Source organism: Thamnophis elegans, chromosome 7, assembly GCF_009769535.1.
Source record: "Thamnophis elegans isolate rThaEle1 chromosome 7, rThaEle1.pri, whole genome shotgun sequence".
NCBI classification, from domain to species: Eukaryota; Metazoa; Chordata; class Lepidosauria; order Squamata; family Colubridae; genus Thamnophis; species Thamnophis elegans.
Genome location: NC_045547.1, coordinates 18,721,410 through 18,749,220, shown reverse-complemented (window position 1 = coordinate 18,749,220; position 27,811 = coordinate 18,721,410). Strand labels below are relative to the sequence as shown.

General features: G+C 39.8%; 1 protein-coding gene across 1 annotated transcript in view; it reads right to left on the bottom strand.

The window, feature by feature from the left end:
• Positions 1 to 27,811, bottom strand: part of BICD1 (BICD cargo adaptor 1) — a 117,515-nt gene that overhangs the window by 70,248 nt on the left and 19,456 nt on the right. The window contains 2 exon segments of the mRNA XM_032221622.1: positions 10,447 to 10,506; positions 10,508 to 10,660. Of these exon segments, the coding sequence (XP_032077513.1) occupies positions 10,447 to 10,506; positions 10,508 to 10,660 (213 nt within the window).

Genomic DNA, 27,811 nt, shown 5'->3' with positions numbered 1-27,811 from the left:
CTGGAGTTCACCCCTGGTTCTAACTGACTGGTGGAGAATGGAAAGATTTATATTCTTTGGAGTCATCTGGTGATTAGCACTTTGAGAGTCATTGATATCACTTGGGGATTTCTGTGTCCCAGAGTCACGTGAATCAGAGTGCAAATGGTGTGGAACCTTCTTGGAACTGTTTGAAAGGACTGTGTTGTAGACTAGATATAGATAATGCTGTATTTCTCCCCCTCTGTTGTGGGAGGGCTATTCAATTTTAACATAGATGGACCTCTTTTACATGTAGTTCAAAATCTCAGGTAACTAACAACCATATGCCTGCAAAGAAATAAAACCTTCCATTCCCCCAGCAGTCAAGCAGAACTGAAAAAGCTTCTTGGACGAGAAACAAAATGTTTTTTAATATTGGGTTGTCATTCCATGTGCATCTTACAGCTTTGTCGGTTTTATTTTATTTTTATTGCTTCTTTAGTCTCTTGGATTTTCCTAGTGTTTATGTTGTTTTCTTTACTAAATTCTTGGAAACTGGATCATTGATATATCTATCCAAACCTTTTTTGTCAATATTGTGCTAGGAATATAGGTTTTTCTTCTTAATTTTACAAGTTTTCCATGATTTCCAATTTCATATATAACAATTTGTTCCCTTTCCTTATTACTATTATTGCCTTTTTTCCTTTCCTTTCCTAATTTGGTAGACCATTTTTTCTTGTTTTACATATTCAAAATGATGCATTTTATCATCTTTGGGAATTCTTTCATTTTTAATAAGTCTAATTCCGTTTATTCAGTTCTCTCACAACCTGTCTTTGGACTTTGGATTAGTTTTATAAATTTGTTCTAATTCTTTTTTATTATACCAACTGTAATTTATGTCTTATGGTTTTTCTTCTGAATGTTTGCAAACTTCATAAGAATCCCTTTCACAAAAGATTTACTATATGGTTTTTTCGGACATTCCCGAAGTTGCATTTTTTTTAAAAAAAATACTTTGTTTACATCTTGTAATATGCTTTATTGAAGTAACAACCTGTCACTCATTTTCCATTTCAAGAATGCCTTTTTCCTTGAAACCATGTTATTAAAACTGGCTATGTTCCAAATATGTCATTAAGAAAATATCTACTACTTGATCGGTTCTGTAAAGACCTTGACTCTCATTCTAAGGCTTTTTGGAGAATATGTTGAAACTTAGATTTTTTTTTAAGGACTTTTAGACAATTAAGCAGCTTAAATAATGTTTGTGTCATTAACATTTTGTTACAATTACTATTTCATTCGTATTTTATATCGTATTTTTATTATTCTCTACTCCATCTATGGACAAATGTTATTAAATTATTAGAGTTAGGCAACCAATTAATTTCAAATAATAATAATAACAACAACAATACTAGATACTTTGGGTGCAATCCCAAAACAATTGGAGCATCACTTGAACACCATTGTCATTGAAAAATTCAGTCAATTGCAAAAGGTAGCTTTACTTAGAATAGCTTACATCTTGCGGTGATATCTGTAAACTACCAAACATCTACATCTGCCTAACCCAGGTCCTTGGAAAAGATTTAATAGGTGGACAAAAATGCCATCTGGCTGACTATATGATGAACAATATAAGTTTGAAGGGAAGATGAAATCTGGTAAGGTTTACAATTGGACTATTAAAAAAAAGAAAGTGAAGGCTTGATTTTTGGCTGCTCAAGAGCAAGCTATCAAACGAATGCAATCAAGACCAGAACTGGGGGAAAAAAATCATGAAATGATTCAAAGTGCAGATTGTGCAAAAAGTAGAAGAAATAACATATCATACACTGTCATCAAAATGATTCACCGAACAACTTTGAAAAATATCACTTGTTAGTAATAGAAAATTGGTGGGAACATGTAGTTGAAAAGTAGTTGAAAATGAGCAGGTTAAAATATTTCCAAGTACAAATTGATATAGTGCATAAGTCACAAGATTTAATTGTGGTTGAAAAGAAGAAAGTATGGATAATTGATGTGGCAATATCAGGAAATAGTTTTTTAAAAAGGAATCCCTACAGATTTTACTTGTTAAGTCATTGCTGACTTTAGGAGCGGTGCTCATCTGTTTCAAAGCCATTGAGCCAGTACTATCCAAAGACATTTCCACAATCATGTGGCCAGCATGATATCATGTTTTTTTTTTTAAGGTTTATTAACATTTATAGGCCGCCCTTTTCCCTGAGAGGACTCAGGGCGGCTTACATAAAATCAGGGGAGGGGAATACAACAGTGACGTAGACAAACATAAAGTAAAAATAATGAGCAACATTCATTCATCATTCGGGGGGGGGCGATTATCTTTATCCCAGGCCTGACGGGCTAGCCAGGTCTTAAGGGCTATGCGGAAGGCCTGGACGGTGGTGAGAGTACGAATCTCCACGGGGAGTTCGTTTCCAAAGGGTCGGAGCTACTACTGAAAAGGCTCTCCTCCTTGTAGTTGCCAGCCGGCACTGGCTGGCAGATGGAATTCGGAGGAGGCCCCAATCTGTGAGATCTAATTGGTCGCAGGGAGGTAATTGGCAGAAAGGCGGTCTCTCAAGTACGCAGATCCACTACCATGAAGGGCTTTATGGGTGACTAGTAGCACCTTGAAGCGCACCCGGAGATCGACAGGTAGCCAGCGCAGCTCGCGGAGGATAGGTGTTTATGTGGGTAACCGAGGGGCACCCACGATCATCTCGCGTGGCCGCGTTCTGGACTAGCTGAAGTCGCCGGATGCTCTTCAAGGGCAGCCCCCATGTAGAGCACATTGCAGTATTCCAGCCTAGAGGTCACAAGGGCCCAGAGTGACTGTTGTGAGAGCCTCCCGATTCAGGTAGGGTCGCAACTGGCGCACCAGGCGAACCTGGGCAAATGCCCCCCTGGTCACAGCCGTCAGGTGGTGGTCAAAGGATAGCTGTGGATCCAGGAGGACTCCCAAGTTGCGAAACCCTCTCTGAGGGGTGTAGAATTTGACCCCCCAGCCTGAGTGATGGAATATTGGTCGAATTGTTGGGAGGGAAGCACAACAGCCACTCGGTCTTTTCCGGGTTGAGTACAAGCTTGTTAGCCCTCATCCAGTCCATAATGGCTTCAAGGCCTCGGTTCATCACGTCCGCCGCTTCATGGAGTTGGCACGGGGCGGACAGATACAACGGGTATCGTCCGCATATTGATGGTATCTTATCCCGTGCCTGCGGATGATCTCTCCAGCGGTTTCATGTAGATGTTGAACAGTAGGGGGGATAAGACCGAACCCTGAGGCACCCCATATGTTAGGGGCCTAGGGGGTCGATCTCTGCCCCCCCACTAACACCGACTGCGACCTGTCCGAGAGGTAGGAGGAGAAACCACCGCAACACAGTGCCTCCCACTCCCACCTCCCGCAGTCCGTCGCAGAAGGATACCATGGTCGATGGTATCGAAAGCCGCTGTGAGGTCAAGGAGAACCAGGATGGAGGGATGTCCTCCATCTCTGGCTCTCCAAAGATCACGGTCAATTGCGACCAAAGCGGTTTCTGTGCTGTAACCGGGTCTGAAGCCTGACTGGAAGGGGTCGAGAGGGTGCTGTTACCTTCCCACCAAAGTGGTACCTATTTATCTACTTGCATTTGCTGCTTCAAACTGCTAGGTTGGCAGGCCCTGGATCAAAGAGCTCATTCCCTCGCGTGGCGCTTGGGTCTTGAACCTGCGCTGGCCGTCTTTCCAGCTGACAAATCCAACATCTTAACCACTGAGCCACCATGCTTCCACCATCATGAGACAGCAGAGTATTTTTAATTAATTTATTTTTATTAAATTTATATGCTCCCCATCTCAGTATCCAAACAACTCTGGAAGGAATAAAAGACAAAGAATTAGAAATAAAGAATCAAAATCTGAAAATTGAAATTTATGGTATAAGCCAACAATGATGGTCCCACTGGTCATCGGTACACTGGGTGCCTTACCAAAAAGGCTGGATTGGTACTTGAAAATCTATCTATTGACAACATTCCATACAAAAGGCCACACTGCTTGTGAGGGCCTGGGGATTGGTCTATGAATCTATTAATCTGTAAACAAATTATAAATAGCTTTTACAAATAAGTCATGAATCCGTCGCTGTTACAACTATTCTATATTATTTATTCTATTTGTGTCCTTGATAAATACTGTTAAGATTTGCTGTTAAGATTAGATAAACACAGCTGCTCACCAGTGGAAACCACAAGTTAGAACTGTTGGTTAAGATAATGAGATAGGATCTTGCAAACCTAGAGAAATGCGGTCTTGCTAGCATGCTTAAAAACTTTGCAAGTAGGCCGTTATTAGGGTACAGGAAGGTAGCGTAACATTTAGCTTAAATTGTGGGTTAATGACATCTGGGCAGGATGTGTGGAAGTGGGATAAACTTTTATCATTAGTAAATTAAAAAGCATATCCAGAGATGTAGAGCTTAGTTAATGAAATGCAGCCTTACACACGGTAGGATTTTAGTGAGCAATTGTGTAAGGAACCTGCTTACATTGCCCATAAAATTGTTTTATTTCAAACAGTATAAAAGTCTGTACCAGGATGTATTTTGGCACATTTGATTTGGACTTTGGTCCCGAGTGGGACATTTGGTTCTATGCAGAAATAAAGTGTTTAAATGCTATTTTCTCTATCCTGTGTTAATTCATTGGCATACTGTGCCGAGTAACAGAAACAGTCTTGAGTTGGGCCAACACTTGGATCCAAACAGTCAGACCGATACGTTACAATAGTCTAGATTTTGAGAAAGACCTTGATGAACATGAAAGCCAATATCAGCTGCCAAAGGACTGGCAGCTGTGATTTCACACTGTAGTGTATAATAATATTGTAATATTGTATTGCAAACTAGGTAATATTGTATTGCAATCTAGAGCATATAAAACCTTTGCTAGACCTATTCTTGGATACAGCTCATCTGTCTGGAACCTGCACTGCATATCAGACTTTAATACAATCAAGTGAGTGGAGAGATATTTCACGAGAAGAGTCCTCCACTCCTCAGCTCGCAACAGAATACCTTATGTTACTTGAAATTTGGGCTTAAGACAACTTAGAACTATGCCGCCTTTGGTCTGACCTGAGCGTAGTACACAAAATTATCTGCCTCAATGTCCTACCTTCAATGTCTACTTCAGCTTCAACTGAATATACATGGGGAAACAATAGATACAAACTCAAGGTAAACAGCTCCAAACGCGATTGCAGAAAATACAACTTCAGCAACAGAGGGGTCAATGCCTGGACTGCTCTACCTGACTCTGTGTTACATCTTCAAATCCCCATAACTTTAACCTTAACTAAGAGCCAAGGTGGCGCAGTGGTTAAATGCAGCACTGCAGGCTACTGCTAGATCAGCAGTTCAGCGGTTCAAACTCTCACGGCTCAGGGTTTGACTCAGCCTTCCATCCTTCCGAGGTGGGTTAAAATGAAGACCCAGATTGTTGGGGCAATATGCTGACTCTCTGTAAACCGCTTAGAGAGGCCTGAAAGCTATGAAGCGGTATATAAGTCTACTGCTATTGCTATATTGCTATAACTGTCCTACTGTTGACCTCGCCCCATTCCTAAGGGGTGTGCAGAAGCGTCCAGTGGTGGGTTCATAACCGGTTTACTACTGGTTTGCTAAGAGAGGTTATTTTGCACACACACAAAAATTTGTGCATGCTCACTGCTCACTTTGCTTCCGTGCCCACCCGCCACATGTTGCTGTGGTTTACAAAAAACTGTTCTGGGCATGTGCACAAACATGCCAGTGACGGGAGAAGAGACCAGGCAACCGGTTGAGGGTGTGGCAGGCCTAGGTCACTGCCGATTCCAGCAACCCGGGCTGCCAAACCACTACCGGTTCGGCCAACCAGTCCAAACCAGTAGGAACCCCACACTGCTACCGTCCCTGTCCTACTGTGTCCCCTTATTCATATCCGTTTCCTATATTGATAATCATGTTTATACTTATATCTGTTATCTTATACATGGTTGACAAAAGAAATAAATAAATACACATAAACATAATAATGCCTATCCCAGGTCCTTGGGAAGGACTCGATAGTTGGACAAAAATGCCAAATCCAGTCTGAACATCTGGCTGATTGTGCGACGAACAATTTTTTTAAAAAAAAACACCAAATTAACAATTAACATACAATTGAAAAGAACATACGTAATATGTTGGCCCCAAGGAAGAACATGCATTTTTATAAGATAAGATTAACAAAATAATTCAATGATGTCCATTCAGTACTATTACTTTGATTAAAGAAGCACATAGGCAAGTTGCAATTAAAAATAAGCAGTTGCTCCTACGTATCTGAAGCATTTAAAGCTAAAAGAACCAAACATACGCAATCCTAAAGCTTGACGGTGGGTTTGACCATTGCAATGAAAGAGTCATACTGCTCTCTCACCTCCAAATAACCTTTGTATCCCCTTCCTGAATGCTGACAGGCCTGGCTGTTGAAAATTAACAAAATAAACAGCTTGTCTAGCACACAATCATGCAATTGAATAATTACTGTCACTCCCTTTCCATATCCTCCTTTTCTCCAATGAGTAGTAGGGCAAGTCACAGAGGAACCCATTAATCAGAAAACCAGAGCCAAGAACTTGTTTGCACTAATAATGAGGTTTGGGATTTAGTCCAAAAAGAGAATTAAGGTTCAGAATTAACCTCCGGGGAAACAAGTGGATAAGTAAAGGCATTCATTATAATGCATAGCATGATCTCCATTGTATGTCTTTTCAGATGATTATTTTCCCTTCAATAAAGGGACATACGTAAACGTAGCCAAAAGAATAGGCAAGATTAAATCTATATTTTCAATTTAGGAAAACCGATTTATCACTTAAATTGTAAAATAAAATTATCTAAAGCCGATTCGATTGTAAAAAAAAAAAAAAAAAAAAGTTAACGCAATATTGAAATCAGCAGCATAATGATAAAACAAGTTTAAAACATTCCATTAAAAATATGGAAAAATAAACTCAGTGTAGAAAGTTAGCACCCACTCTTCTCCTAGAAGAATGAAATATTTTGAGAAATATCAAAGGCAGAATATTATACTTTCCCAGGATGGGAAGTGGACAAACATGTTTTTCTTAAAAGAAAGAAAGCAGACTCAATCTCCCCACCACCCCAGCAGATTGTTGTGCCCATTGAGAAAGACTGGGCCAGCCTATCTACAAACAAAGATCTTCAGATCCAGGATGAAAGGATTAAGACATGACCCTTCAGGACATAATAGGATTAACCCACTAGCAGCAGAGCTCACTACATTGCACAATCTTCTAAGGACATTGGATCAGCGTCCAAACTTCAACCAATCAAACTTCTCAGACAATCTACAGAGCTAGTTGGGACCCCTACAACAGCCAATAGAATACATGTTCTTGCACAGGAACAGGAAGCTCAAGTGCAAAGCCCAAGAGAAGGTATAAAAACTCCCTCCCTCTCAACTCCATGTGGTCAGCTGCCCAGAACCACCCATGTGCTTCTGCTTCATCAATAAATGGGCCCTCTTTCCAATCAGCCCCCAGCCTCCATTTGGTCTCCAGTGCATTTCTCCCAGCTTGGAACTGAACCAGATGGATATTTCTTCCAACATCAACTTAATGGACTGATATTCTCCTTAACAAAGTCTTCAAAGGCCAAACTTGAAAACTGAAAGTGATAAAAATCAGAGAAAATTCCAGAAGGCAAAGATCATCACTAAAATGTTATGGTGGTATGTTATCAATGCAAGCCAGTAAAGTTACTTTCATACATTTTAACAGTCACTAACAGTGCAGTTTCGTACTTTTATCTTCTGTTCAGTCGTGTCCAATTCTTGGAGGCTGCCTGGATTAAGTTTTTTTGGCAAGGTTTTTTCAGAAGTGGTTTTGCCAATTGCGTCCTTCCTAGGAGTGAGAGAAAGCGACTAGCCTAAGATCCCCCAATATTGTGGCCCGCCAGCAGCCAGTGGAAGCTGGCAGCAGAGTCGGACAGTGAAGAGTGTTGGGGAGGACCATGGGCCAGTCTAGAGGCTGGGGAAGGCTCGAACAAGGGTTCTGCATTGGCGGCAGAGACGGGGCCAAGACTGTCTGGCAGTGATCAGGTGCCTACGGAGATAGACAGCAGTGAGGCAGAGGAACAGCTAGAGCCTGTTCCCAGTGTGCGTATGCGCAGAGCTGCCGGAAGAAAAGAAACACTCCAAAATCAGGATAGACTTGGGAGTAAAGTCCCAGGTGGAAGATGATTGATCCCTCCCATGAGGAAATAAAGAGGAACGAAAGGGGAGGTGGGCTTTTGTGGGGAAAAATTCATTTAGTCAGTTGTTAGATTTGTTTTAGGAGTGTGAAGATCTGTCCATGAATCTCAGAGACTCTGTGCCCAATCTTTCCTTGACACAGCACCTCATTTGGAAAATATTACATGGCAGCTTTCAAGATAGAGATAAGGTCTGTAGTCTTAAATATTCCTTTGAAAGACTGTTTGCCAGGCCTTTGCTGAATGTGAATGAGAGTAACTCACATTCGTTTAATAAAAGTGGTTTAGGACTCTGCCTCGTGCTTTTTGGGGAAGCCTAGGTTGGCTTTGTGCCTAAGATGGGACTGGAACTCCTGTCTCCCCAGTTTCTATCCTGATGCCTTAATCATAGGCGCTCATTCAAATAATTTAGTGCTTACTTAATCAATCAACTTAATATTTTGAATGTAGTTGAGATGATAGGGCAATGACTAACCGAGCAATAAATAGGTGTAACATTTCCTTCAGCCTATCTTATAACTGACATTTTGTAAGTGGTCAGAACATCTGAAACTTAACCTGGTAGGAAGCCTTTTAAACAAAGTTTCAGTACTGTAGCTCAGAATTCCTCAATATTTCTGGCTTTGTGGATCGGAGGGGGGGAGGGGATGGTAGTCGGCAAGGGCACATGCAGGGGGCCTACTCAGGACACAAGATCAGATCTGCTGCATGCAGATAAGATTATCAGAAGATAAATAGAAATCCTTATAAAATTGGTTCGGGTTATTTTATTAGGGTTGAGAGGTTTCTTACTTTTAAGCCCCAATAAGGTCAGTGAGCATTTTAATTGGATGGTTGCTCCATCTAATTAACAAAAAATGTTGAACAATTTCTTCAACATTGCTTTTATTTGTATTTTTCCATGATTACCAACTACTGTTTTTCCTCCTTCCACAAAAGATCTCTGAATAATGACTTTTTACAGATTAAACCGTGCATAATAAGGATATGTGAATAAACAGAAATTTATGCCTCATACACATGTTGGAACTCAAAATCATCAATTAACACTAAATATGGAGAGATTCAGGATGAACAAAAGAAATACTACACCTAGGTAACTGTGGAATTTGCTGCCAGCAGAAAGGCTGCTGGTCATAAATTTAAATGGTTTTAAAAGAGAAGTACCATAGATAAATCCAAGGGGGTAGACAGTTTAATGACAGGATGTGATGTCCAAATTCATAGAGTATGCTGTCAGTACCAGCCGCCATGGAGTAAGAACCTTCCTCAAAAAATATAGTTGTTTTGTATGTAACCTGAAATGTTGTCTTTTGGGGGCCAGGCCGGAGGAATTCTTATAATCTTATAAATTAGAGACATTCTTAATTGCCCGTTTTAAACATGATTTACTGTTATGGAGAAATAGCAAGAAACCTCTAAGCAATAAGAGCGGAAAGATTGAAGAATTTGCTTCCAGGTTTAATTTTCTCATTTTGTCTAAACTGGGCACTTCAGCCTTCACATCATTTTAAAATAATTAATTAAAACCTGTCTTCTTTGGACAACTTTGGACTATCTGACCCATTCATTTATATACAATGAAAAACTAGGTCATTTAAAAGCAAGAAATTAATTAGGTTCTGGTCCTTCTCCAGTTTATTGTCTGTAGATTTAAAACAAAATTATCTGTGGGACAACAAGAGGACAATAAGGGATGTTTGAAACATGATTATATATGGAAACATTTATGCGTAGGAAAAATTAAAGCTGCATTGAAATTACTTGATTACAATTTTTTGACCTTTATTGCAGAATCATTAATCAAATCACTATATCTGTAAACCAAATCCATAGTCTTATGCAAATCCATTGTTTGCTATGGTGCATTTTTTACCATAAATACCAAGCTTCTGCAAAAACATCATAAATCGTTACCCTGTGGCCAAAGGATGTATCAAACTATAAATGCAGGCCACATGACAAGTGCCCGAAATATAGTCACATGACTGCAGGTGGCCATCAAACTTTGGAACTGGGTTATCTGGGTGGGGGGAATCCATTGTAATTTTCATAGTCATTAAGTCAACCTATAGCTATTTTTTGAGAAACATGAATATGTGAGTAAATCCAGTTCAGGCAACGTCTGCATCCTATCTTTAAATCGTCTATTTCCAAATTTCCCTTGTCACATGTTCTTGATTTACCTCTTTCAAGTCCTGCAAAATTGCTGTCAGTCGTTCATTCTCCGCTTGAACGTTGGTAACCCACCGTTCTACTTTGCTTCAGCTCGTTCTGCATTTCCAAGATCTTCCCAAGATAATAAGCTTCCTTGGATGCCGACTCCTGAAGGAGGGTCTCCTCCCTGGTCTCACCATCTTCAGCTACTTTACGGTGGACGGAGAATGAGTGTCCAAATGCCTGCAAGGTTTAAAATAAGAGCCCATTAAATAAATAAGTAAACCTACAAGCAAACGTCCTCGATTTATGAATTTCTGTTGCTAAGCAACAAGTCATTAAGTGAGCTGCACCTGATTTTATAGCTTTTTTTGCCACCATTCTTAAGTGAATCACAGCGGTTTAAATGAATTCTAAGGTGATTAAGCAAATGTGGCTTCTTCCATTGGTGTTGCTTGTTGGAAGCCAACTTATAAGGTCGCAAATAGTGATCATGAGAGCTTGGAACTCTGTGTTGTGGCCCGCCAGCAGCCACAACACAGTGAGGAGGTTGGGAAGGAACATGTGCCAGTCCTGGAGTCTGGGGAAGGCTCTGATGAGGGCTGTGTGTCAGAGGCAGAGAGAGGGCCAGAGCCATATGCCAGTTATCAGCTGCCTTCAGAGTGAAACATCAGTGAGGCAGCTGAACAGGTGAAGCCTGTTCCCAATGTGCACATGCGCAGAGTTGCCAGACAAAGGGAACAACTAAAGAACAGGGGTCAACTTGGGAGTAAGACCAAGGTGGATGATAAATGGCCCCTCCCAGAGGAAATAAAAGAGGAGCGAAGGGGGAGTGGAGTTTGCAGGAGACAATTAGTTTGCTTAATTGGTTCGTGACTCTCCGAGACTCCTTGCCAAGTTTTGAAGATATCGGCTTGCCAGCTCTCCATGCCATATAAGGTCTGTGACTGTAAATCCTCCCTTGAAAGACTTTGCTGGATGTGAATGAGAAGAACTCACAATAAATTAATAAAAGGGATTTTTGTCAGGACAAGGAGTTTGCTCCATGCTCTTAGGAAGCCTAGGTCAGAACAGAATGCGTCATGCGCTAGCCACGGCCACGGTCAGTGTAGCAAAGGGGGGGAGTCCCAATATATCATGTGACGCTGCCATGACGACTTGGGTTTGACATCCCTGCTTTAAACTCATGTTGCCTATTTTAAAAGAAATTAGATAATGTATTCATAAACTGTGGGAGCTATTAAGACCAGAGCAAATATATATATATATATATATATACTGAATATTAGCAACAATTTCATTAACCAAATTTCTCTAAATTTGGGCAGGTCAGCAATAATAGCAATAGTAGTTAGATTTATATACCGCTTTACAGTGCTTTACAGCCTTCTCTAAGCAGTTTGCAGATTTCCCCCAACAATCTGGCTCCTCATTTTACCCACCTCGGAAGGATGGAATGCTGAGTCAACCTTGAGCCTGGTGAGATTTGAACTGCCAAATTGCAGGCAGGCGGCAGGCAGCAGAAGTAGTCTGTATTATTGCACTGAATGGCCATATCAACTGCATATAAGAACTAACAACAAAAATCCATAGGGCCACAACTTCATCATTCTGTCTCAAGTGGTCCCTTGCCTTGTCCTATGTTGCTAACAAGAGCAAGTTAATCTTGTATGTTGCTTCTGCTTAAATTACACTAGCAACTTGAAGCCTTTTACTGCCATCAAGGTCCACAGAGAAGAAGTGAGTCCTAATCATTGGCTTCATTGTTATGATCCACCTAGAATCTTGGAATTCAACCTCCAAACTTTGAAGCACACACAGCAACTAGATTCAGATAAGGCAAGGGTGTCAAACTCGATTTCATTGAGAGCTGCATCAGGGTTGTGTTTGACCTCAGGAAGCCGGGGTGGGTATGACAAGCTCAATGTTACATGTTGGGGTCGCCTGTGGTGGCCCGAGTGCTCTGCCAGTGAAAACAGGCTCCCGAGAGACGGGAGCTGACATTGCGACGACACGATGTGCGATCTCAGAGCTCCGAGATCGCAGTCGATACTTTTGCTGCTGGATGGTCCATCTGGACCTAAACCATCCCGAAGAGACGGTGACAGGGAAGAGTACGTCTTGCTGACATTGCAAAGTCCCTGATTGATCAAGGAGAATCTCTTCTTGCCAGCAACGAAAAGCACAGCCTCAAGCTGTTGAAGTTGGGACAGCTCCACAACGGGAGGAAAGCAGAAAGAGAAAGTGTGTCCATTTAGTGGGGAAATTTTATTTTTATAAAAGACTGCCCAAAAAAGATTGAAGTTAAATCAAATTGGTAAAGAAAAGGAAATAAGTGGCGGAATTTGCATAATTGGACAGTGTGTTATCTTTTTTATTTTTTTTCTATCGATGGAAGTTTTGTGAATATTTTTTTACTTTTTAAAGTGAAAGTCTTGGATTTTCTCCTTCTATTTCTTTTTTTATCCATGGATTAATTTTTTCCCCTTTATTTCTACAATATTGGTTGGGATGGATTTTTTCTTTTTATTTGGTTTCTTTTAAGAACTTTACTTCTTTTAAGCCTGAAACATAAAGAAGATTTAAAAGGTATATAAAGGTAGTAACCTGAGAGGGAAGAGAAGTTACATTGCCACTTGGAGGTTGGAAGTTGAGACCTGGAAACATTGCTTTTTCTTTTTTCCCTTTGATCATTTTGACCTTGCACTTCAAAGGTTTCAGCTTGTTTATAAAGAAGGGCGTGGATTGTTTACGCAGGTGCCCTTTGGATGTTTGTTGCTAGCTGGAAAGAAGTGATAACAAAGATTTGCTTTTAAACCAGAGTGGCTGTGTTTATTAATTGGAAGAATGGCACGAATTCAAAAAGAAACCATAACATTGCAACAGATTATGTCTGGAATTCAAAGACTATTAGAAACAATAGAGATAATTGAGAAGAGATGGGAAAATATTTCAAATATAAACTTTAATGTGGCAAAACCTGATGGAAAAATGGAAGATAAACAGCAAATAGAAGAAATTGAGCAAAAGGAAAAAGTGGAGGCTGGAGTCCTAAAAACCCAGGGGGGAAATGAACAAAGAAGTAAGATAACCGTGGATATTGACGGTGAACTGAGTGTGATTGGAGATGGAAAGAGTGGACTCAGGAAAGAGAAGATAGATGGAAAGTGTTTTACTACAGATTTCAAGATATAGAAGAAGGAAAAAGAGAAGAAGGGATAGATTTAAGGAGAGAAATTTTGACCAAAACAAACCAAAGATAAACTGATTAAGGAAGCTGATGGAGGGTTTCGAGATTTTACAAGATATGTAATAAGCAACAAGTTGCGAAGAGAAGTCCAAACAAATTTGATTAAGGAAATACCAGAAGACCAATTCCACAAATGGCAAAAGAAATAGGACTACATTATTACTGGAAAGACACACGCTGAGATATGAAAATTAATAATAAAACACTAGAAATTTAGTTAAAATTAGAGCTCTATGTTAAAAATGTAGTGATAATGATAAAGTTAGGTAAATAATTGATAATAACAATGTACACATATATATTGGTTTGACAAGAAGAAATTTGGTATAAATTTTTAAAAGGGGGGAAAGGGGAAAAATGTAAGTTAAATATAGTCAAACTATTGCTAAATAAATGACTAATAATAATAATAATAATAATAATGTAATAATTTGTATTGATATGATAAAAGTGAAAATTGGATATAAATTGTATACAATGATTAAGAAAAGAGGTTTAAAAATTTTGTCAAAATTAGAGCATTATGTTAAAAATGTAATGTTAATGGATAACGTTAGATAAAGGATAACAATGTGTATGTATGTATGTATGTATGTATGTAGGTAGGTAGGTAGGTAGGTATGTATTGGTTTGATAAGAGGAAATTTGGTAAATATTTTAAATGGTGAAAAAAAGGGAAAAAAGTAAGTTAAACTTAGTCAAAATATCGTTAAATAAATGACTGATAATGATAACAATGTAATAATTTGTATTGACAGGATAAAAGGGAAATTAAATATAAATTGTAAACAATGATTAAAAAAGAAGTTTAAAACATTTTGTTATTAAATATAATATTTTTTTATTTTGAATGTGTTATAAAGGTATAATGTGGTTAGATGATATTGAAAATAGATAAGGGAATGCCACTATGTTGTTTTGTTTTAAATTTTAGAATGTTTGTTATAAAGGGACGTTAAAACAACTCTAGTCATATGAAGGATGAGGTATGATGATAATATATATATATATATATATATATATATATATAAAGTCACAACGTTGCCAAGACATCTCCAATTTTACGCGGGAGAAAACCTGAATAACTAGAAACCTACATACTAACACCTGCGAAAACCTCAGAAATATATATATATATATATATATATATATATATATATATATATATATATATATATACTATATATATATATATATATGTTATATTTATGCTGAATAATAAATAAAGGGAGACTAGTATAGATCTATTCCAAGCTATTTAGCTCTCATCAGCTAGCCATACCCAGTTTGGGAATCGATGGCTAGCTGATGAGAGCTAAATAGCTTGAAATAGATCTATACTAGTCTCCTTTATTTATTTATCAGCATAAATATAACAAATGTAACAAAAAAGGCAACAGTAAAAAAAAAAAAAATTGGGTTTCTGTCTGGATGGTCTCATGTGACGAGCCTAATGACAGAGAGTGGACGTGTGACCTTCCTCCCATACTTGGGCATACCAGGGGTTGTGACTTTAAGTATATAATATATATAATATATAGATATATATATATATAGTATATATATATATATAGATATATATATATATTATATATACATACATACATACATACATACATACATACATATATATTTGTGTTTTTTTTTTATTTGTGCTGATAAATAAATAAAGGGAGACTAGTATAGATCTATTTCAAGCTATTTAGCTCTCATCAGCTAGCCATACCTTTACTGGGATTTGAACCTGGGCTGGACTCTTGTGACGAGCCGATTGACAGATGATGGAAGCAGTTAGCTTCCTCCCATAATTGGGCTTACCAGGGGTTGTAAAAATCTTATATATATATATATATATATATATATATATATATATATATATATATATATATATCTATATATATATATATATATATATATATGTGTGTGTGTGTGTGTGTGTGTTGTATGTGATGTAAAATAGATAATTTGATATGAATCAGAGGTGATGACTGTGGAAGAGGTGCACTAAAACTCTTTTTAACCAATTGACATACTTTTTACAATTTGTAAGGAGGATGATTTGTTTGTTGTTTTATTCAAAAAAAATTGGGGGGGGGGAAGAGGCTCCCAAGCCCCATTTTCAGCTGCGACAACCTCCTGCAACCCTCTGCCAGTGAAAACGGAGCTCGGGAGGGCTTTCAGTATGATCAAGAGAGTCCCACAATATGCATGGTTTAGAATGGATGACATCATTCGTTCAATACCCAGACACTGTTGACTGAATAATTATAAAAGAGAAAAGTTCTCATAAAAGAAATCAGTTTTTTAAAAGATCCTATAGGCTTCATACTGTGTCAGAAGGATGAGATTCCATTCTTTTCTCTGTTCTTTCCAAAGCTGGGAATCTAATAGAAATCACCAGACAATCGATGAAGAGCCTAAATATATTTATTCACCCGAAGTTGCTTTGAGTTGGCGACTGCTCCAAGAAATGGTTTTCCACGTCCTTTTATGTCTTTTAATCAAAATTTAGCCAATCAGAATGCATCCCTTATCTCAATACTCTTTGTTCTATCAGCATGAACATTTGGTTTGCATATCCTGTTTCTCTTAGCATTTTTTTTTGTATCCTGTTTAAATGTTTTCTTATCTCAAATTATGCCAAACTTCTAGCAGAATCTCTTATCTATAGCAAAAACACATACGGGCATTTACCCTTCCTGTACATGCATTTTCTACAGGAAAGGGAAAAGGTGTTGCTACATGATACACTCATTTATGTATTCAGCACCAGTTACTGACAGGAAGTGTTAGAACTTCCTTTCCTTGTTGTAAACATAGTCCAATGGTAGAAAGCCTAAAACATCCTCAGCTTGTAGACAAACTAGAGTAAAAAAACATCAGAACATCAGAGTTTAGAAAGGACCTTCTAGACCCAGGACTGTCAAACTACCGGCCCACAGGCCAGATGCGTCACACACTGCCACGCCCATGTCTGGTTTAGTGAAGGGGGGAGTCCCAATATATCACATGACGCAACCATGACGACATGAGTTTGACACCCTGTTCTAGACCAACACCACCTCCCCGCTCAAGCAGGAGACCCTGAACCCATTTCAGGCAAATGTCTGTCCAATCTCTTCTTAAAAACCTTCGGTGATGAAGCAAACACAACTTCTGAAGGCAAGCCGCTCCACGGGCTGATTGTTCTCTCTGTCGGGAAATTTTCTCCTTAGTTCTAAGTTGCTTCTCTCCTTGCTTAGTTTCCATCCATTGTTTCATGTCTTGCCTTCTGATGCTTGGAAATAGGTTGACCCTTCTTCATTGAGGCAGCCCCTCAAATATTGGAACATTTCAATCATGCCACCAGTGGTGGGTTTCAAAACATTTTCGACCTACTCTGTGGGTGTGGCCTCCTTTGTGGGAGTGGCTTGCCGGCCATGTGACCTGGTGGAGTGGCTTGCCGGCCATGTGTTCTCTCTCTCTCTCTCTCTCCCTTTTGTCTCTCTGTCACTTTTTCCTTTTTCTTTCATCTCTCTCTCACTTTTTCTTTCTTTTTTCTTTTTTTTATTCTTTCTTTCTTTCTCTTTCTCTCTCTGTGTGAGTTGTGTGTGTGTGTGTGTGTTGTGTGTGTGTGTGTCAGCGGTGGGTTTCAAAAAATTTTGGAACCTCTTCTGTAGGTGTGGCCTGCTTTCCGGGTCCACTGGTGGAACCTCTTCTAACTGGTTCGGTAGATTTGACGAACCGGTTCTACCGAATAGGTGCGAACTGGTAGGAACCCACCTCTGATGCCACCCTAATCCTTCTTTTCACTAGACTAGCTATACCCAATTCCTGCAACCTTTTTTCATGTTTTAAAACAGGGGTGTCAAACTCATGGCATTATGTCTGTGTCAAGTGACATATTGCGACTTTCCCCAGCTTCGCTAAATCAGACGTGGGCGTGGTCAGTGCGTGGCATATCTGGCTTGCAGGCTGCGAGTTTGACAGCTCTGTTTTAGAAAGTTGCATTTGACTGGTTCTCATCTCCCATATGTAGGATCACACATTACCAAAAGCACAGACGTCTCTGTTCAATTGGGAGTCTTTATTCCATAAAAATGAATTCTTGTTCAGTCCAACTCTTCACGACCACAGTAGACCAGGCTTCCCCGACATCCACCCTCTTCCATATAAATGGAAATATATATCTCTGCTTGGAAAACTAAGTGCCCATTAGCTATAAGCAAAAATACCAGCATGAAATAATTGCAGACAGTAAAAGATATCAGAATGAGATTGTAAAAGGTCTTAAGGAATCCATATATCCCCATTATTGGTGAACCATTGAAAAGGAATGCCTTTAGAATGGAAGTGCTAGTTTATTACTGTTAAGATAATGATGTAATAGCTGAACAGCTGCTGTAAGGCTGTAATACTGAAATGATGACGCAATAAGAATGAGTCAGCAGGATTATTCAACTGTTACCACTTTAAGAAGCTGTTTTATAAGAGAGGCCCTGTCAGAGAGTTCTCTCTCGCCATGTGTAAATATTCTTGGTTTTAATCTTCATGGTTTCCTGGTTCTGTTTTGTATTGTTGTCTAAGCTTTACAACAGGGGTGTGAAACTCAAGGACCGTAAGCCGGATCCAGCCCTAGGGGTGCTTAGATCTCACCTGCGAGGCCAGCCTGGAAACAGCAAAGGACTGGCCTGCAATGTCTCTGCCAGCGAAAATGGAGCTTTTTTGGGGGGGGGCAGGTTGTGGCCAAAATAGGGCATTGGAGGGCTGCACGTGCCCCCCAGCTCTGTTTTTGCTGACAGAGGACTATCAAAACAAACTTAAAAGCAAAACAAAAGGAGAAATGTTTCTCCTTTTGCATTTGAGCATGCAAGAAGGGACAGGAAAGGCTAAAGAGAAAGGAAAGACAAAGAAAAAGAAGGAAAGATGGAAAGAGAGCAAGAAAGGGAAAAGAAGGAAAAGAAGAGGAATGGAGAATAAAGAGGGAAGGAAAACGAAGAAAAGGAAGGAAGGAAGGAAGGAAGGAAGGAAGGAAGGAAGGAAGGAAGGAAGGAAGGAGATTATAATGAGAGGGAGGATGGTCTGAGGGAAGTCTTGCCTTAGAACTGGGCCACCACAGGTGCCCCCAACATGAGTGCCATCAAGATGTGAGTTAAACACATGATTGAAACCACAGAAGGCATACATGAGTATTTTTTTATAAATTTATACCTTATCTACTGTGTGCTGATTTCCTCTTATGTAACCAAACAAAAGTAAGACATCTATATATACTTGCTTCCAATTGCATTTGGAGTTCTTCCAACCTGCTGCCAATCACCTCCACTAGACCGATTAGATCCCACAGACTAGGCCTCCTCCGAATTCCATCCGCCGGCCAGTGCTGACTGGCGACTACCCGGAGGAGAGCCTTCTCTGTGGCTGCTCCGACCCTCTGCAACGAACTCCCCGTGGAGATTCGAACCCTCACCACCCTCCAGGCCTTCCACAAAGCCGTTAAAACCTGGCTGTTCCGACAGGCCTGGGGCTAAAGAGCTGTTGCCCCCGTCTCGAATGGTATGACTGTTGTGTGTTTTTAAATTATGTATTGTTATGTTTCGTCTTTTATTTTTTGTCTGTACCCCCCTTCCCTGATTTGAATTGTGAGCCTCTCTGAGTCCCCTTCGGGGGGAAAAGGGCGGCATATAAATATAATAACAAATACAAATACAAATACAAAATACAAAGGACTCACTTTTGTTCAGTTGAATAAATATATCCCTTTATCAAAAGTGATCTGGACTCCATCTCTTTGTTCCCACTGAGCCACATAAAACCACTGGAAATAGTACTGTGGGTAATTACCATGAACAATACCAAATAGGGTGACCTTTTGTTAATCCAACCTTAGCCCTTTTGTAACAATAGAAGGATAGTGATGGAAAATGAGGATCAGATGATTCTGCCTCTCCTCTTCACCCTAAAAGAAACAATTTGTACAAAGGGATGATCTATCCAATAATATGAACTGCGAAGGAGCACTGATGGGAAATAATTTATCATATGATGTATTATAGATGGAATCTTTATTGCTAATGGAATATTGATTCTACTAATGTGTTTTTTGTACTGTCATTTGAGAGTAGAATATCCCTGTTTATTAAGCAGTATTCCAGTTCATACAAGGTAATGCTTAATGTAACTGGACACTGTAATTCAGCAAGAGAATTTATTTTAAACTTTATGCTCAGAATGACTTATTAATGATGTGAAAAGCTTACACAGAGAGGAGGATTCCAAACCAAGTATCCGGTATCTAAAGATGGGCCATCATAATGGGTCTGGTCTCCATGTTATATTTGGTGATGCCAGCAAATCTATAGTTACCAGAAAGTGATCGGTTCATGATAAACAGCTGATTACAATGTTCCTATCTTCATCACATCAGAGTGCTAGGAAATATCAAGTCAAAGGCCTTCTATATGAATTAGACATTGAAGACATGGGACGAGCCATGAAATCCGGAGCAAAATTTCACTTGGTCAACAAAGAAGGAATAAATCAGGGCTGTCAAACTCAAAGCCTATGGGCCGGAGCCCATGGGGTGCTTAGATCTGGCCCATGGGGCTGCCCTAGAAACAGCAAAGGACCAGCTCGTGGTGCCTCTGCCAGCAAAAACAGAGCTCCACAGTGTCACGTGGGGCCCTCCTGAGCTGTGTTTTCACTGGCAGAGGGTTGCAGGTGGTCAGCCCAACCAAAAACGGAGCTTGGGAGGGCCACACATGGCCCTCACAAGCTCCACTTTCACTGGCAAAGGATCCTCCTGCAGGCCAACCCAGCCGAAAATGGAGATTGTGAGCCCACTTTTGCTGGCAGAGAACTTGGGTCTCTCCACAGGCGTCCTGGCACAAATGATGTCAAGCTGGCCACACCCACCCTGGCCATGACCACCCCAGCCCCCCAAGGTCAAATACATCCTCGCCGTGGCTCTCAATGAAATTGAATTTGACACGTGTGGAATAAAGCACCTGGAGGAATTAGTCCAGGAGTGAGATCAAGCACTTGTTTTGGAAAATGTTTCTATTAGCTAAATACCTTAGGCTCAATGTCACAAATAAGCTATTACACTAATAGCTTCCAAGACACTTTTGTCAGTTTTCTTTTCCCTTTTGTTGGGACACCTCCCCTTTTCACAATTTTCCCTACAACATTGCGGGACCAAGGAGTTTTTGTCGGCTTTTATTTCCTCTGCTTCTGCCCCTCCATGTCTCGTCCCCCTTCTTCTTTGAGTCTGCTATAGCTATCTACTTCTCTGGATTCAAGACTGTATTAGGCTTGATTTTACTGATTTATGTATATTTTTTAAATTTCACATAGTTCTTCAAATTCCCAGTTTTCCATGATGTCCAGGATAAATGGGCCAACTGGCAAACTAAAGTTAGCTGCTCCCCTCACTCAAGCTAGGAGAAATCTGATTACTGGAAAATAAGGGTCCTGTCTTTTCTTCCAAGGGAGAATCCATTCAGGTTTCTTAGATGAGTATACAGATGATCCTTGACTTACAACGGTTCATTCAGTGACCGTTGAAAGTTACAGAGGAACTGAAGAAATGAACTTTATGGCTGTTTTTCACATTTACAACCGTTGCAGCATCCCCATGATCATATGATCAACATTTAGGAGGTTGGCAACTGGATATCTTTATGACGGTTGCAGTGCTCTGGGGTTATGTATCCTTTTTGATTAGCAAAGTCAACGGAGAAGCTGGATTCACTTAACAATCATGTTAACCAATTTAACAACTGCAGTGATTTACTTAACTGTAGGACTCAGAAATCCATCATAGCAGGTGTCCAAAATGTCCTGTCTGCCTCTGCCAGAATTTATTTGCTTTTATACAGTTTCAACAAGCAAAGCAAGAGCATAGGTAGCAACTGCATCGTATTGGCTTATTCTCCTTATCAATCTCTAAGACCATCCAGCCAGGGTAGAATCTCACATAACCCAATAGTTCCTGGTATTGCCTCGTTCTACTAATTAGGTGAGCTCATAGATAGTTGAGGTAATCGGTTACTAAGGGCACGGCAGTTTGCTGCTCATGCCTGTACGTAACCTTTGTATAGATAGATAGATAGATAGATAGATAGATAGATAGATAGATAGATAGATAGATAGATAGATAGATAATAGATAGATAGATAGATAGATAAATTTATTTATAGGCCACCCTTTTCCCTGAGGGGACTCAGGGCGGCTTACAATGTAGAGGGGAGGGAGTACCACAATGACATATAAAACAATACGTAATTAAAAATAGAAGCAACATTCATCATTCGAGAGGGGACGGATTATAATCTTTAACCCCAGGCCTGACGGGATAGCCAGATCTTGAGGGCTGTGCGGAAGGTCTGGAGGGTGGTGAGGGTACGAATCTCCAACGGGGAGATCGTTCCAAGGGTCGGAAGCTAATACTGAAAAGGCTCTCCTCCGCGTAGTCGCCAGTCGACACTGACTGGCGGATGGAACCGGAGGAGGCCTAATCTATGTGATCTAATAGGTCGCAAGGAGGTAATTGGCAGAAGGCGGTCTCTCAAGTACCCAGATCCACTACCATGGAGGGCTTTATGGGTGGTAAGTAGCACCTTGAAGCGCACCCGGAGATCAACAGGTAGCCAGCGCAGCTCGCGGAGGATAGGTGTTATGTGGGCGAACCAAGGTGCACCCACAATCACTCGCGCGGCCGCATTCTGTACTAGCTGAAGTCGCCGGATGCTCTTCAAGGGCAGCCCCATGTAGAGCACGTTGCAGTATAACCTTTACACTTAACAACTGTGGCAAGAAATGGGCAAAACTCACTTAACAACTGTCTCACTTAGCAATATAAATTTTGGGCTCAATTGTGGACATAAGGTGAGGACTATTGTGATTGACAAGGTAGTGGTTAAGGCATCAGACTAGAGACGGCAAGGTCTATTCCCATCTTAGCCACAAAGCCAACTTGTTGACCTTGTCACTTTCTGTCTCAGCCATAGGAAGAAGATGATGGCAAACTGTGGGCTGGCCTCTATATAGAAATAATGGCAGTAAATAAATAAATACTTGTTTTATGGCTTTAGCTTTAATTTTATCAAATGACTATTTGTTCCTTGCATGCTGATATTAATTCTTTGGTAGCTCTATTCTGACTTTGAATCATTATAGAATCTTTTCTAACACCATCAAATATTTATTCCATGTTTTATGAATGCAATACAATGTAAATAGGTGAAGGTTACTCCTCTTCCATTTTTAAACAGTTTAAGGAAACAATTACTAGCTCTGAAGAATGTTAAGAGCATTCATAAATCCAAGAAGCATTTAGCGGCATTGAAACATTCAAGCAAACATAACAAACATTTTTTCCTTTTGGTTCCTCTTAAATTTGGTGATGTCCTGATGGGAGTTCATAGCTATTAATAGATGATGCACCACATATCTTACTCTACATGACTACCGTAGTGGAAAACAACTGTCTTAAACTCTCATTTCTTTAGTCTTATGTAGTAAATGCATGTCCTCATATCCATTCTTTACAATTGATTATAGAATTGCAGAGCTATCTATATATGTATAAACAGCTGTGTGTGTGTATGTTCCTAAAAGAGAATTTGACAACTAGACAGATTATTTGGGTATTAAAGTTTCTTTACCATGTGGAATGGGAAAAAGAAATAATTACCCTTAAAATTAGTTGTTCTGTTTGCTTCACCTAACTAAAACAAATAAAACAGGATATTGGTACCAATACCCCCCTGTAGGGAGGTAAATGAGTAATGAATGTCCTGTCTCTGTTTTGGGAGATTGTGTATGAGGCCTACATGACACAGGAGGGCCAGGTGCTTTGTGATGATCAATATAAAAGACTGTAAACAACTGCCCTTTGGGGTTCAAATTTTTGCTTGACCAATCGCTACTGTACCTTTGCGCAATAAACCTTTTCCTCTGACAAAGAGCTGGTCTTGTCTCATTTTCTGCTACATTTCAGCATAACTCTGGAACAGCTTGAGCAATTTCAACCAAACTTGGTACACAGATGAATTACTCCCTGGAAACAAATATTGTGAGGATAAGACACCCCTAACACTCCTCAGGGTGTGTGTTCTGTTAAGATACAGCCTGTTGTGCTTTAAAATGGTTTCTAATGTACTGCCGTAAAATGGCTTCTAGTGTATATCGCAGTGGAGTTGCCATGGTAATGGCTTCACAGTACTCCACAAGGGGGCTCCCTCTGGTAAGGGGGAAAATCCAACATTAGAAATTACATTTGATCTGGACATTTTCCCCCTATAAATAAATACCACGGCAATGCCGGGTTATTGGCTTGAATAGAATACTCCATTAATTTATTTTTTTAGATTTGGCTGGAGATGTTAGTATATAGTTATTGTTTCAACATAAATTATTCTCTTTGAGGATAGCCTTATACAATAGTTACAAAATCTTGCAACCAAACGTGACAATAATGAACAGAGAAGATTCTTTGTGGTACAGAGAGCTGATGTTGAATTGAGGCATCGATTTATGAAAACTAAAAGTGAATTGACCAGAGAGAAAAAGATGGAGAGGATATTGTACCAGGCATTTGTGTCCTTCAAATGAATACAATTTTGGGGGACAAACTGCCTGAAAAAACTCAGATGATTCCACTGGGAAGTGAAAAAAAAATCTTTCACAAAGAATGGACACATGTCATGACCCCGTTCCAGTTATCAGTGATAAATACTTTTGCTGTAACTAAAACTCAAGTGAGTAGAAAATATTTCTAAAACCTTTCAGGCAGGTAGTTTATGTATCCTTCTAAAAATGTGGCATGTGCTTAATTGGAAAGTGATATATAAATAAAGCAAGACTCCAACCACTAGATGGTGATATCCATATTCTTAACACAGAGAGTTCTATTAAAATAGGTCCCTTCTAAAGATCTAATGCCTTTACCAGGAATCGAACTAAGTGGTTGGGTCAGGAGTTTTAGGCTGGGTCATATCATTCAAATTATGAGATCAACAATCCTGATGACAGATTTGTAGATACATCAGAGAAGGTTTAATAAAATAATTCCATCTTATCTAGCAGACCCATATATAAAACGGGATATCTTTAAAGCATAGAATAGCGTAGCAAACAAAGAAAATGTCTACTTACTGAGGAGTAGATGACATGGATTTTTAACTTACTAACTAACACAATTAGTTTGTATTTTAATTTGATTTATTTTCTCTCTTTTAAAAAAGCTGTTCAGGTTCATTGGCTTTCAACATTCCTAATCTGGAGACAAGCTCCAGATAAGAAAATGTTTGTTAGTACAGACTGGGGTCTGGTTTATCTCTTTTGTGAACTCAAACAACCTTTTTCCTTACAATTTACGCGCCTTCTGATGGCAGACCTCATTTTAATGAAGATGTGTGATGTGTGATATTATGGGATGCAAATGTGTAACATGTTTGATTCAGGGGTGGGTTCTGGCTTCTGCTACTGCCGGTTCACTCAGGGACGTCCTTCAGGCACGCATGCTTGATGTGCGCTACATGTGCATGCGCAGTTAAAAAACAAGATGGCACTGCAGATAGAACCGGTTCAGGGGCGTGGCAGGCCAAGTTACTACCTACTTGGCCGAACCGGTAGGAATCCACCTCGGGTTTGACTATATCTAACTGATTTCCTATACAAAGGGGAGGTTACTTTTATCCTGTCCAATTCACTTTCCTCTTGCATTTTCTTTGTTGTGTTATCTATAAAAAGGAGTGAAACATGGGGCTCGAGGTTCTCTCTCTCCTTTTTCATAAAGAAATCCCATTTTATCAGAGTACCCTAATAAACTGCCTTCAAATGATCTTCCAACTCGATTGCTTATTGGGAAGGTAAACTGAGGCAGAACCTAGGGCCAGATTTGGCTATTACTACTAAACACTTGTTCCATATTCTGTATATTTTAGGAACACTGATGGACTGTGTGCTTTGCATGCAGAATATTCAAAACGCAATCCCTGAAATTTATAGACAAGGATGGAAAAACTGGCCTGGAAAGTTATGGTGGGTCAATGGCTAATTTCACAGATGAATGAAAAACATTTAAATGTAAGCATTTAAATAACGTAGAAAAGACCATAGCAGGGTTATGGAGGTCATACTTCAGCGGCAGAGGCGTATTCAGAGGTGATGCATAAAACCATATTAGATGTTTTCTTATCTTGACCTCTGATTTGTTTGTATCTCTCCTTTATTATTTTTGAGCCGTGGTGGTGCAGTGGTTAGAATGCAGCACGGCAAGCTACTTCTGCTGACTGCTGGCTGCAATTCGGCACTTCAAGTCTCACCGGCTCAAGGTTGACTCAGCCTTCCATCCTTCCGATGTCGGCAAATTGAGGACTTATTGTTGGGGGCAATATGCTGACTCTGTAAAACCGCTTAAAACCGTAAAGCACTGTGAAGCGGTATATACAGTGGTGGGATTCAAATAATTTTACAACCGGTTCTCTGCCCTAATGACCAGCTGCATAGACAGGGCTCGGTGATTGTGTGACTGTGTGGGCATGGCCAATTCAACATCATTCAAGTCGATGGGCGTTTCACCTTAGTTGTTACAAAGCCGTTAAAACCTGGCTGTTCCAGCAGGCCTGGGGCTGATGAGTTCCCAAACCCACTCGAATGGTTGTGGCTGTTGATGAGTTTTTAATTTGTTTTTGTATTGTTTTGTCTTCTTTGTCTTTTGTACTCCCCCTTTCCCTATTTGGTTTGTTAGCCGCCCTGAGTCCCCTCAGGGAATAGGGTGGCATACAAGTTTAATAAAATCAAATCAAAATCAAATCAAATCAAATGTAATAAAGGTTAACCAGAGAGGCAGTTTCTGTAAGCAGGGCAATAAAGATTAGGCTAAAAACAACACCAGAATGTTTCCTTCCTGCCTTCCTTACAGAATTAGCCCTGTAAAGTGGGAAAAAAACAAAAGAAGATTTCTTCCAACAACCGGTTCTCCAAACTGCTTGGAAAGTTAACAGCCGGTTCTCCCGAATAGGTGAGAACTGTCCGAATCCCACCACTGGGTGTATGTCTAAATGCTATTGCTATAGCTATCTTTTACAAATAGCAAACATATTTAGCAACAGACCTTCCTCCTCCTATTTCACTCACAACAATCACCCTGTTGGGCTGAAAGACAGTGACTGTTCCAAAGATCCCCAACTTATTTTCATGTCTAAGAATCTGAACCCACAATCTCCTGTTGAAGAACCTCTATTGGTTCATTTCAGGAGCCGCAATATAATTTGTTCGGGATAACTTAGCTTGTGAGCACCCAGCCATTGCTGCTGTGAAACTAGGTTTATTTTGTGTAGACAATTAGAAAGAATTAAATGATAGATGATAAACGATCACGTGTATCAGTGATGGAATAGGGAGGGGGATATAAAATTAAATAGTGAAGGTCAATGTTAGACTATACTTCACGTTTCTTTGTTTTCAGAAATGTTACGCATGATCCCACATTGACCTTCACGGGTTGCTGGGGAAAAAGCAGATAATTCAGTGGCCAAATTCCTTTCCCAGAGCACCTTATCAGTAAAAAGAAATTACACCAATTGAGAAGTTTAATTAGTGGGAGCTGAAACCCAGAAGGGCAGTAGAAATCTCCCCCGCAGAACAGAATGAGACAAGAGTTAACTGTGCCAGTAACAGAATAAACAAGGCACTCCCAACCAATCAGATCATATTTCCTTAGCAACAATTTGCCCGTCTTCTGATTACTAATATTTACCTTTGGCTGATGAAATGGCAGTTGTCAATAACATCATGATTTCTTACTGTAAACCTTTAAACAGCCCTGCCTTAAAACAAAGTGGACACTTGATTTGAAAAGGAATATCCCTTATTCTTCAGAATAAAATTATATTAAAGAGATTTCCTGTCTTGCGTGCTTAATTGGCTTTGCATGCCAGTGCAAAGGACGCAGCATGTCATGGGAGAACATCAGTGAGAAAGACCTTGAGAACTTCCCATTTTCCCGTTATTGACATATATATACATATACATATACATATACATATACATATACATATACATATACATATACATACATACATACATACATACATACATACATACGCAAAAACCATTCATGCCGGATTATGAAATCTCCAGAACCATAAAGCCTA